This window comes from Erpetoichthys calabaricus, chromosome 11 (genome assembly GCF_900747795.2).
Source record: "Erpetoichthys calabaricus chromosome 11, fErpCal1.3, whole genome shotgun sequence".
Taxonomy (NCBI): domain Eukaryota; kingdom Metazoa; phylum Chordata; class Cladistia; order Polypteriformes; family Polypteridae; genus Erpetoichthys; species Erpetoichthys calabaricus.
The window spans coordinates 135,452,188-135,465,077 of NC_041404.2; the positions used below are offsets into that span (position 1 = coordinate 135,452,188).

Below are 12,890 nucleotides of genomic sequence, written 5' to 3' on the forward strand. Positions count from 1 at the left end.
GCCAATCACTGGGTGCGGCCTGCCCTGCGACTCGGCGTCAGAACCCGAACATTTAAAGGAGACTCGCCGCCTTTTTTTTGCTAGCAAGTAGCGCGACGCAGCCGCTCGCAAAACAGCAGCGAGTCCGAGGCGCGTTGAGTGACACTGCGGTCGATTTACGGCCCTTGTTCACCTCCGACTCGGAGCCAATCACCGGAGTCGACGGAGAGGAAATGTCTTCTTTTTTTTTTTCAAAATGGAAAATGACACGGCAGCGACCAATGAGCGTTTGCGTAATGCCGCACTGGGCGTGAGCTCACAGGAAAAAGACATCGTCCCGAGCCAATCAGAAGCTTTAACCACTGCTAGTGACCAACCGGCGCAGCGGGTGGACGGGCACTGCAAAGCTCGCGGTGTTCTGTTGAATTCCATTGCCGACCATTAAAAGAACTGGGGATTGAGTGGGGAAGAGAGCGAGAGCTGCGCGAGACAGAAGGTGATATTTAAAGAGACAGAGAAATTAATAAGACGGATTTGGAAAAAGAGTCGTCGCGCAGCGTTGCAAGCGTGGATTTCCACTGGTTGGACCCTTTCCCTCCCCCCCCAAATTGGAAAGGCTCTCAAGAAAGAAAGCGCAGACCCTTCGCTCTTGCGTTGTATTATTTAGAAAAAGGAAAAGGCTCCTCATTCCACACGACTGGATGTTGTTTCTGTCATGAGTCCGGCCGGGTGCTCCCATGTGAACAGCTTTAAGGTGGAGAACTGGAGACAGAACCTCAAAGTCATCTACCAGTGCTTTGTGTGGAGCGGGACCGCAGAAACCAGGAAACGAAAGGTAAAAAGCGAGCGCGAGAGAGAGATGCACACATTAGCGGCGCTGCGTATGGAGGGAGACTGAGAGAGAAGGGGGGGGGGTGTTGGGAGTCCGGGGGCAGCACGCGTGTGCGGCACTCGAGCGAGCGGGCGGGCGGCCGCTCACTCGCTTTGTGCCGGCCCGGCTGCTCCGAAAAAAGCAGAAATACACCGCGCGTGAGTCACGCCCCTCGCCCCCCGGCCGCCGGGGGGCTCGCGCTTGGCGTCAAAACGCTCGGCGACAGCTTCGGTGCTGCTAGCCGCACAGGCTGCTCCAGCATAGCGGTGCTTTGTGGGAAAAAAAACGAGCCCGCCCGGGAAATGCCGAAGCAATGACCAAGCAGAGCCGAAGCCTCCACCACCCCCCAAGTTGGGCTTCACCCACCCGGGAGGGCACTGCGCGGTGAGGCTGGGGAGTGGTAGTACGGGGGTGGCATCCGTGTGTCCTAGTTGGCCCTACCGCATGGATGCTCGAGCCTGCCCACCACTTGTCGTGAGATCTCTCAATGGACTCTCACGTTGGATGGCCAAGGTAAGCCACAAACGGGTCACTTGATGATGCGTCTGCCATTAATTTGCCCACGCAGTGACATTCTCCACTCTCACATTCGCCCATGCTACTGTGTACCAGGTACGCCCCCATGGTGAGACTTTAAAGCTGGCATTGATTTTTTTGTTAGCTCTTTCTGCATTTAAGGCCATCTTTCAGTTGACTGGCACAGGTGCCCGGGTTGGGGTTCAAGTGGATGTTGGCTGCTTTCTGTCATTGTGCAGAGAGAGGCACACTGAAACGTGGCTGTGCCATAGTACTGCCAGGGCAGGCTCTAGTGCCCCTGCGACTCCGGACTCTCCTTAAAGTGCCGTATGCCAGGTTGGTATCGGCTGGCGGGCTGGATTGTCCACGCACATCTTGTTTGTTTGCTCCTAGCTGGGTGGTGCTTTGAATTTCGGGTTGGCCAACCATAAGCAGTAAGATGGCACACTTGGGTGGGTTTGGGGGCTGGGGGTCTGCAAATGGACTTGTCGGCGGTCAGCAGGCGCCCCGAGGTGGTGGTCCGACTGCATTTGGCTGAAGGCCTGCCGTCCTCGGGCTTTTCTTCTCTTCTCAGACGAGTTACTCGTTTCTGTTTGTTGTGATTGAAATAGGTGCGTCACAAAGAGGCTGGATGGACGTCAGCGGTGAGTGCAACCCTCCCATGTATTGTCCCCTTCTTACAGCTTAGGGATGTGCAGTGCTTTGCCTTCTGACTGTGTTTTGGGGTGGGGGGCACAGTCGGTGCCAACAGGTGAGCGAGTGGGGGTGGGGGGGGGGGGGAAGCTTGTTCCCAGTTAATCGCATGGAGTCATGGCCTGGGCCGCGCTGGCTGTTATTAACTTGTGTTTGTCACTTCAGAGCAAAGTAAATGACGCCGCTGTCACACGGCCCGAGCCCCGCTTGGTTTATTAATGTGGTGCACGCACTTGTTTGCCTTCTGTAATTCCAAGAGACGAGGGACTTGAGCCTTCAACGTGGAGGTGCGGGCCGGGGGCTCGGCTCAAACGCTGTAAAGGTAAGCTGCCAGAAGGGTGGACGTTTGACCTCTCCGCTGAGCCCGGTGCCACCATCTTGGGAGGTTTTTTTTTTTTTTTTTTTCTTTTTCAGATGATGGGTGCCAGCTGGTTTGTTTTTGTATCCCCTCACCCACTTGGCATCGTCCTTGCATCTGTCCTGAGAATCACCTGAGTTCACTTTTCTCCAGGTTTGAAATCCAAAGAGTGGCCTGCGCCCTTTAATGTGATCCACTTGATGTACCTGCGGCCCTTTTTGTGCCAGGCATACAGTGCAGCTTTGTGGCCATGCCAACCTAAAATAACGCGTGTGATTCTGAAATGTGATGCCAGCCCGTTTTTAAAACATGTGAAGTTCAGTTTGGGAAGTCACACGGTTTACACTCATTTCTGTATGCTTCACACATGTAATGCTGTTGGCGGTTCTGTGGAGTGACGCCAGTGTCACGTGACGCGGCTGGAGGGGATGTCAAACTTGGTGACGGCGGTCACTGAGGATGTCCGTTTGCACAACTAGAAATTGCTGTGACTTTTAGTTTTTACTTTTCCAGAATATAACGGTGTCTGTGGGGTTCACCGCCCTGGTGAGCTCAGATGCCATCTTTGCCCCTTGTTCATTTCATTGGTGGTACGTAAAACACAAAGGGTATCAGACAGACAAGCCCCTCTTCTGTTTTTTTTTGGGTCCAGAATGCCCGCTTCCCGTATTGCGTGGTCTTCAGGCTGAGCTCTTGTTCACACTCGGCCCACCTCTACGACTTAAGACCAAACGGGGCGAGTCACCAACTGGGTGGACTGACTTGATGGCCCACTACGTGACTGGGGGTATTCAGCAACTGTCCCAACACACAGTGATGTCTGCGACTGGAAACGTTGTGTACTGTGTGACGTGGGCTTAACTCGCCCACTCGCTAAGAATTCTTGCTAAGCAGGCAAATTAAAGCCAACTGTGTCCTGTGGAGCATTGTGGGTAATTTTGCCTTTAAAAGTTTGTGCCAGAATTACGTGACACGATCACAAGTGATACACGCTGGAGTCGTTTGGGTTCGTCTATCGAGGAAACGGAGTGCGGCATCGTGTGGCCTTCACGGTGAGAGGAGTACGCCACCCAAAGGGGGTCTGGCCTCCTGTTCTCATCCCGTGTCGTGAGGGCCGAGAGGGAGTTGTAATCCTGTGTTAGTTAACATGCGGGACGAAGAGGATATGACATCACGGAAGGCAAAAGTGACCGTTGATGCAGAACGGCAAACGATCTGAAAAACGTCCATGGAGAGGAAAAAATAAAAAGAAAAGTCTCGTTGTTTGTGTCCCCCAATCCACGTGGCAGTAATGATAAATCGGCAGACATCGTAAACTAAAGCATCCTGGGACTGACCTTTGACCTGCGAATGAAGGGCTGAGGCGGGGCTTCCCTTTACAAGGCGCCTCCCATGAGCCTTTGCTTTGCTGATGCGTCTGTTTGGCAGAATTTTAGCACAAAAGTGCACGTCTTCTACAAACGACTGTAAAGTTTTTATTTTCTCCGTTCCGCGTGCAAACATGAGACTGCATTTTTGTTTTTTCTCGGCCATCGTTGCCAACTACAGGGGGGGGCAAGTGCCGTATTTTATTTTTTATTTTTTTCATTGAGGCTTTCCTTTAAATTTGTACTTTTAAATGATAATCCGCAGTGCCCAGGGTGTTGTGCCACGTTAGCCGTTATGAATGAAGTGACAAGTCCAGCAGAAATGACCCCCAGAAAGATTACGACATGGAGGCCCCTTCTTCAGGCAGCATGTAATTGCTAATTACGCGAGTACCAACTACAGGAGTGGTAATTGTGTAATTGATAATTACACCTCGCCTGAAGAAGCGGCCCGAGTTTCCTCGTAAGCCTCCCTGTCGTAATCTTTCTGGGGGTCATTTTTGCTGGACTTGTCACTGCAACGGTGATCAAGAAATGGCTGATTATATGAAGACCCCGACACCCCCTGAGCTGCGTATGTTTTATTGTCACACCGCTGTGAATCATTGGAAGTGTGTGTGATGATAATATTAAAAAGCTGGGGGGCTTTGAACAATTCAAAACTCAGCCAGGCGCCAGTCTACGGCCGACTGAGAGCCGTAAGAAGACGGTGATGATGATGATGTAGAACTTGCTAGGTCCAGCCGCAGTAAGACGTCGGTCATTTTAATTCTTCACAGGGTCTCCTGTGTTTTCCGACTCCCCTTTAAGGTTTCTTCTGGTTGGCATTGGCCCACGTGGCTCATTCTTACGCTTTCGGCCCGCACCTCCTTCCTCACTCCAGGGTTTCCAGCGGCCCAGTTTTGCCTTTTTAAATTCGTTGACTAGCAGCTGCTGCAAACAGCACCCCCTCCCGGTCAGGGGTACCCAACATCCAGCAATAGGAGGACATGTCCTGCGTCTGACCATCTGTCCGTCCGTCCGGCAGGCATTGCCTGAAAAGGTGAGAATGTCCGTCAATCGCTGACTCGGCCGTGCTATTGGCCGAAATCGCATGCTAACGTCTCTTGTGTTTTACGTTTTATCGAAAACGAAACACGGCCACGCGCCTACACCCACCTCACCATTTTGTGTTGTCGAATGTGCCGTGGTCTTTTATCTAAAAATGTCGTCCTGCAGTAACCCTAACAAGAGGAAATGCCAATTCACAGACCACACGAAAGTGACGTGTCGGTGATGGGTGAAGGACGCCCTGAAAACGAAGCAAAGAGTTCTGTTTGGGATTCTTATAGGACCTTTGGTGACCTGTCAGATTAGTTTTAAACTTGTCGTTGTACCTACTGCCCGCCTCACGCTGTGTTTCACGTTCTCCTGTGTCCTCCTCTGTGACCCTCTGTGTCCTCCTTTGGGTCTGCAGGTTTCTGGTAACCCCACCTTTGGAGAAACAAATGTGATTTGAGGTGAGGTGGGGGTCCCCTTTGGAGAAACGGGGGTGGGGGGAACGGCTTAGACGACCCACCCATGCAGTGGTTGAGTACCACGCCCTTCTGTTGATGGGTTTGTGCCCCTCCGTGATAGCCTTTTCCAGCCGGTGACCCCCAGCAGACCCCAGCTCCATTAGTGACCGGCCATTTGGCTGTACCCTCGCAGAACAAGGTCTTCGGTGACGGCCCCCTCCACAGATAGGACGAGTGCGCAGAACGCCCAGATGTTTCTTTTCGACGGAATTTCAATTCAGTTTTTGCCTGCGACTTCTGCTTTGACTCCCTAATGAGGCGAGTGAGCCAGCGAGTTTGATGCAGAAGCTGTCACAAATGACGGGCCACAGCACACACTTTGTCACCGTCTTCAATCCATTGTGTCACCGAGTTTAACTGGCGGAGTGGCACACAGCCACACATGGAGGTAAGACGTTGGGAGGTCGGCTGCTGCCCACATAGCCGGATGGTGCGTCTCGTAATCCCCAACTTCCTGAGCCCACCTAGCAGTTGTGAGGGGGTCTCGGGGTGCGCAGCTTCTGGAAGGTGGAAGTGATGCACCGAGTGACCCCCTCGGCAAAAGCAGCACATCTCTGCTGAGGGGCCAGTCGTCTGTTAGCGGTGGGTTTCGCGCCTCCCTAACCCCACGTCGCTCTTAAACACTGCAGGTGGACAAACCGCTCGCCCCTGCTGTTTTGTTGTTTTTGGAGCAGCCTGGAAACTCGTAATCCAGCAGCACGCGGGTTTGTGCGTTTCGGTTCATCCGCGGACGTTTTCAGAGCTGCCCACAAATGTGAGAGTTCCGAATGTCATAACTCGAGGCCCACCGGTGCCTGAAGGTGGGAGTGCAGCAGGTTGTCACATGACCTCTTTGGTAAGTGACTGATCAGGGACGATGGCCTCGCACACACACACACACACACACACACACACACAAGGAGTTTGACAAGTGACGCCAACTGTTCAGAGTGTTTCTTCTCTCCTCGCGGTTTCTGCTTCGTCTTCGACACCAAGAGTTTACAGGACAGGCAGCGCTCGGTAATGGCGGCTCGAGGAAGGCCAGTCCTCGTCGACAGACCATTGGTCCGGTAGGAGTCACCCGTTGACCCGTTTGCTACACTGACTTTGTGCCCCCTGAGATGTTTTCTTCTGAACGAGCGCCTCGTTATGTGAGTTTGCTATGTGGCCGTCACCTCTACAAGTATCGCCACACTTCAGGGGGTCTCGTCTTCTGCACTGCTCTCCGATAGCGTTATGTAGCCGGCTGGCATCGATGCCCTCGACGCACAGGATGGGTTTGTGATGGCTTCCAATGGAGACACGGCCCTTTGTCTACCACGAGGGCCGCACTGGTGGACCCCTGGCTGATTGGGGCCTTCGTCCATCTCGCCGATGTCCATCTACAGTGCTGTGAACGCCACTGGCAGCAGGGCACGGTCTTGGGGGTCCATTTTCCCCAGCGGACTGTAATTGTATTCCTTGAGTGATTTTTTTCCTGTCGTTTTTATTTTGTTGCCCGTATCCCCTCAGCATTAGCAGCTTTACAGTTTTTGGGGTTCACATGCAGAGCAGGACCCCCACTGCACCCCCAGCAGTGCTCTGGCCCCCTTCTTTGTGACCCTTCCGGTCGGTCAGGTGACACTCGTGCACTGCGATCATCGAACAGCCACACAGATTGCCAGTCACCTTATGTGGGCCCTTCCTGGATTTCTTTGGTCATGTTGGTGGTCATCGGCCCACTTTCCGCCAAGCTTCAGCTTATTTGAAGACCCCGGCTGGCTCTCCTGCAGTATTTGCTTGTGTTTCCCACAATGCAGCCTTCCTCTTATTTCAGGCGGCCCCCCCCATACTGCACTGTGGGTAGGGTGACGTTTGTGCTGCCCCCCCCCCATCTGTCTCGTTTAGCTCTGGAAGCCCCCTCTGGGTTTCAGCTGACCACATCACAACTGGGGCAGACTTCAGATGTGCTGTCACCGCGTCCTCGCTGACTTGTGCCCCCCAATGCAGAGCTCTTGATACGTTGGACTGGTGGGCCTGTAGTCCTGCAAAGTGACAGGTGGCCTTTATGTGGCTCCCCTTGCTAATCGTCATTTGGTCAGGTGCTAGCGGGCACAAACGGTCAGGAATGCCATGTGAGCACTCGACCAACTTGGAGCCAAACGGAGTCGTGACGTGACGGTGACCTGCTCAGCCCAGAGTGATTTGTTTTTGGTTGGAATGCCAGGTGACACGTATGCGAGACGTTTGTCACTTTATATTGAGGTCCCAAGTAACAAATCGCACTGAAGTGGGAAGGGGAAGCGTCACACGTCGGAGCTCCGAGAGCGCATGAACACGGCGAGGGGGTCTTGAGGGTCCACAAGTCTATGGCAGCCCCCACATCCTCAAGATACCTGGACCCAGCAGTGCATCATGGGATGACGTCTAGACGCGGGCTGCGGCTCCTCTTCCTGATGTCTGCCGACCTCTTTGAGTGGTCCTTGCGATTCACCGTTCACTTGGTGCCCGCTAGTTTAGTGATTCACTTGGAGGGGCTGCTCATGTCATTGTTAGGTGACGCTTCGACTGCGCAGGCTTATGGGAGTTTGTTCAAAAAGTAAAGGATGTCCTGTTCTGAAGTTTTGGTGCTTTGAGGTGATGAACAGAAGTGGCGAGTCCTGGAGAACTGGTCTGGTGACGGCTTGCAGACCCCTGACCGTGGTGGGAGGCTTGTGAACTCGGCCCGACTTTGAAGACCCTCTATAGGTCTGGGTGAGCAGAAGCATCGTGCCTGGACGTCCCCCTTCCTGACTTGACACAGTGCCATTTGTGTGCCCTGCCTTTTTTTTTTTTTTTTTTTTTTTTTTTTTTTTTTTAACTGTCCAGCGTTGTTAAGTGGCCCCACACTCCATGCCACTGGCTGACTGGTGCATCGGTTTGATGTCCTTTTATCAGCTGGGATGACGCATCACGTGAAGTGAAGTCAAGGGGGAGGTGAGGGCTGGCGTGAGTCAGAGGGCGGGCTACGCGTCCCCTCTAGAGGTCTGAGAACTTGGGTGGTGGTACACGTGATGGAGAATGCTGTCCAAATCGGCACAATGGCATCACACCTTACGGCCTGAATTCACCACTTTGATGGCGCTGACTGCCTGACGGGGGGCTCGTTGTTTTTGGACAGTAAGCCTCGCCGTTGACTTGGTGCCATTCGCCGATTCCGAGGCTGCAGAAGGAGATGATGATCCCAGTGGGTGCCACGTGTGATGGGTGTCCGACTTCCCTTTTTTGTGGACTTGTCTTGAGCTCGGGTGTCTATGATGGCACAGTAAAGTCACCTGAATGTAAAGTGGCACTGCGCCTGTGCGGTGGGGCCGTGGGTGGCATTGACGCCTTACAGCTTTGGAGACTTTGGTTCAGTGTCTGGGGTGGTCTCTGCCCGAGTGAAGCTTACTTCATGGCCACTGGTGTTTTGTTTAATCCTGTGTCCTAATGCCCTGTCGTCAGCTGAGGGGCTCCCACACGTCGGGGCACCAGCTGGGGTCGCCCCTGTTAATAACAAACAAGTCCAGAAGAATAAACGGGCGCCAACCACGGAAACAAAGGCCACGTCACCTGGGCAGCTCAGTGGAGCGGTCACACACGGCAGGCCGGTGGTCCCTGTGTCATGGTCGCATGCCCGGAAGGGGCAGTGCCAGTTGCCTGAGCAACAGTGTCTGCGCCCCCTCATGTCCTTACCTGGGATGAGCCCGTCAGGTGACCCTCTGACCTGCAAGCTGAAATGTCCTGGTCTCGGGGGTTTAATGGTCCTCTGGCTTCAGGTGCCACTGATTGGGAACGGGTCAGTCCAGGAGGTGAGTGTGCCAGTGACCGCTCCTGCCTCGGAGTGTGTGGGATGTCACCCGGCACACTTCAAGGTGGCCTGATATACGCTGATGGTGGCACGTCACACGTTAATCCTAGAAATTAAAGTGGTAGCATTTTGCCGTGTGGCGCCTGGCGTCTTATGCTGTGGGGTCTGTTTGCTGCTGCAAGCTCGATGTTCTGTGCCCGTGCCCATTGGCAGTTGTGAGCTTTACGTGGTTGAAGCCTCTCGTTTTGTTTTATTAAGAAGAAGAAGAAGAAGCCTGAACTCCATTATGCTTCCAAAATGCGTCTCCAGGGCCGTCTGGGCAAAGCCGTGTGGCGCTTTGTGCTGCTGCCGCTTCGATCTTTGAAGATAAACGCCACGCCACGCCACGGCTGAGAAGAAGGCCCGCGTGAGCCCGACACACACACACACCGTGACGGCTTCATGGCTGACGTTTGACTCGCTTCATGATGTCGCAGAAGATTTGCCTTTCACTTGATGAACAATAAACAAATCTGTGTGACGCCATCCTACTGCCCAAACCCGCTGCGCTCCTGACTGGCACTGGGAGTTGATAGGCGATGACTCCAAGTTAATGTCCAGTTTAGGATTTCGATTTTTGTATTTTGTTCAAAATCTCCCTCTGGTCGTGTGGTGCGACGGATTGAGCCCCCCCCGGGTTCAGTTCCCGGCCCACCCTTTGTGTCTGCTGGCCTCCTCCTGCATCTTAAATGGGCATTTTTGGGTTGTTGGTCCTGGTGGGCAATCAGTCTGTCTTTATACAGCGTCGGTGTACAGCCTGACCCATCACAAGGGGGCGGCACTGAGCTGTCATATAATCCTTGGGGGCACCCAACACACCCCCCTCCCCAAATGAACTCCCCAGGGGCTCCAATCCCCCATGGGTGACACGTTTCTACTTATTGCTGCAGTTCCTGCTCTGTGTCACGTTGCTCCTTCGTTTCTGCAGCCACCATTTTCATTTTATTGATTGATTTTTCAATTAGTTGATTTCTTTAACCTCCGCACCGTCTGACATTTTGGTGAAGTTGTCTGCATCTTCAAATGGCGCGGCGCTAAACAAGATGGTGGGCAAATAAACAAAGGCGTATAGCGAGCCTTGAGTTGGCTGCAGGGTCCGCTCTCGGAGTTTGATTTTTGGATGTTCTTTAAAATGGTGGCAGGTCTGTTACTGTAACACTAGTTATAAAACAAGAAGGTTAAAGCATGCGTGGGTGTGACATGTCACTTGCATTTCATGCCAGGACCACTTAGTTAATGTCCCTTGTATCACATGAGATGTTTTACTTCGTCCTGTCCCATTTCTTTGGTTAGCATAAGCTGATGTCACCTGACGTGACCTTTTGTCGAGCTGTACGTCCAGTTTGGTGACCACAGCTGTCCTCGTTGGCTTCTGCTCCATAACAGGGTTGAGTTTTAAGGGGGGGTCTGCACCTTCAACATTTTAACCCTTTTACATGCTACCCTCCTAGGCCGATGTCACACGACGTGACTCGTTGTCAGATTTGCTGATCTCGTCGCTGCAGCTGGTCACACGAGTGGAGTTCCCAGCCAGCGGCCAAGTGCTGGTCTTGCTGGCGGCCGCTTAGTGTGGTGCCTGGTGGAGCTGGCGCTGGGCGGGGCGTTGACAGAAGCCTCTGCCCGTTCTTTCTGTTACATTCTGTTTGGGAGGCTCCTTCCTCTCCGTCACGCTCTTACTCATCGTACTACCAGATGAGCATTCATTGGCTCTCCAACTTGGGTGGGTTTCATCGTAGCCAGTCACAGACTAGTTGGGTTTGTCACATTAGATGAGCATGTCACCAGCTGGCGAAGGCTACGACGGAAAATCACAGGAAGGGTCGCCCAGTGTGCCCCCTGGTGTCTGATCCTAATGGTGCAGGTGGGCTTCTTGACTTTGTTCTTAACTACTCGTCCCCTTAATTCCACTTTACAGTGTGAGGATTTCAAGGAATAGCCCACCCAAAAAATGACCCCCCCCACCCCATGTTGCTTACTCCCGTGGACTTTCATGAGGAGCAAGAAAAATATTTAATGTCCTGTTTGCATGCAGGGTGGTGGGATTTAAGTCCGTGGTGTCCATTGCTAGATGACCCCAACAAACGTCCATGAACAAAATCCTGCCCTGGTCCGGCCACGAAACGCACATGTGAAGTCATCTGGTTGTATGAGCCTTGAGAATGAGAAAGGCGCTATATAATTAAAATATGATGATGCTCACAACGTCCCAAACATGGACGTATTTACTAATAAATCGCCTGTTGCAGTTCTAGGGCCCCCCCCCCCCCCCCAGAGGCTGTATTTCCATTCACATTCCTACCCACTACTGGAGTGCGGTGGTCCGTGAGGCCCCTCCGATCCGCACTGGCAGGTGTGACGCCCCGACTCGCCTTTCTTTAAGATGGCCCTGTTGCTGTGATGAGCCGTCACTGGTTGGACTTGTGGCCAATGGCTGAGGAGGGGAGGGGAGGGGAGGCGGGGCTTGAATGGGAATGCGCTCTTGTGTTTGCGTCTGAGCGTGCTCCAGGTTAGTTCACGATCGCCGTTTCCAGAAGCGACTGATTTAACGATGTTTTGGTGTCCGTGTACGCGTTTGGGACGTTGTGAGCGTACAGGTGGGTGACGTCACGGGTGGCTTGAGGTTTTTCTCTGGACGATTTGCTCCTGTCGTCTTGATGCTGGTCACCATTGACTTGTCTCCTCTGAATCTTCATCTCCTTTCTGCATGAAACAGACGTGAAATTCACAACTTTCCTTGCCCTTTGGCTACAAACCACACGGGGTAAGTGATGCGTGTCGTGTTTTTTGGGTGGAGTGTTCCTCTAAAATGGGGGTCTCAGTCTCCAGTCCTGGAGGTTTTCATTCTCCCCATCTTCTTACTGAGTGACCTGTTTTTGCTGCTAATGAACTTCTTTTGAATTAATTTTATGTGACTTGCTCTTGAAGACTCGGACCCCTCAATTTGTTTCTTTTTCTTTAATTAGCGGCCAAACAATAACGAGATACAAAATGAGTAAGTCCCCTTGGATGAAGGTGTCATGGAGAGGGGCTTGGTTAGATTTGCAGGAGATGTAATGTAAGTAAATGTCAAGTATTACGTGTAGGAAGTAAAAATGTTAGGTTTGAGGACCAAAAGGGGGTCTGAAACTAGAAAGTACATCTTATGAGAAGATCACAGTGGACTTGGGGTTTTCTACATGACTTGATGTGACAGGAGCCTTCAAGAATGTATGAAATAGTAAATGGCCTTGGATACCAAATAAGTGAAGATAAATGGAGTCCTGTGTGCAGTTTTGGTCAAGAGAATCGAAAAACGACACAGCAGCACTAGAGAGAGTCCAGAGGACGGCAGATTGGCTCATTCTAAGGGCTCGATTATACTTCACGCTCAGAACGCATACGCGCCCGCATCATGGCTGACACGCATTCATTTGACGCGTCCTCTGAGCAGGTCCTCAGAAATTAACGTGATGCAAGTTGCAGTACCAGCAAAAAGTCGGGGGGCGCAGTGTGCTAAACGTTGGAATGTGACGTCCGAGTCTCTGTTTACTATCTACACGTGACAGAAGGGTGCTATGTGGATCCTACGAGATCGATGGGCGCGCTTCAGTGTTTGATGAATGGTTCGATGTGGTGAAGCAAAATGCCGACATACAGGTGTATTTGTGGGGCTTTTATATTCAAGCGTCGCATGTTCCCGATCGTAACGACACGTTTTAAAAGTCTCACACACCGTCTTCTGTGC

At 52.5% G+C, this 12,890-nt stretch overlaps 1 protein-coding gene across 2 annotated transcripts in view; it reads left to right on the top strand.

Moving 5' to 3' along the window:
* The first annotated feature begins 272 nt into the window (after positions 1-272).
* The window catches only part of usp22 (ubiquitin specific peptidase 22), a 60,735-nt gene continuing 48,117 nt past the window's right edge, over positions 273-12,890 (top strand). Inside the window, exons 1-2 of one of the 2 annotated variants that reach the window (XM_028813990.2) lie at positions 273-814; positions 1,978-2,010. In XM_028813990.2, the coding sequence (XP_028669823.1) occupies positions 695-814; positions 1,978-2,010 (153 nt within the window). In that variant the 5' untranslated portion in view covers positions 273-694. The remainder of the gene's footprint in view (positions 815-1,977; positions 2,011-12,890) is intronic. The other variant, XM_028813991.2, reaches the window with a different exon arrangement.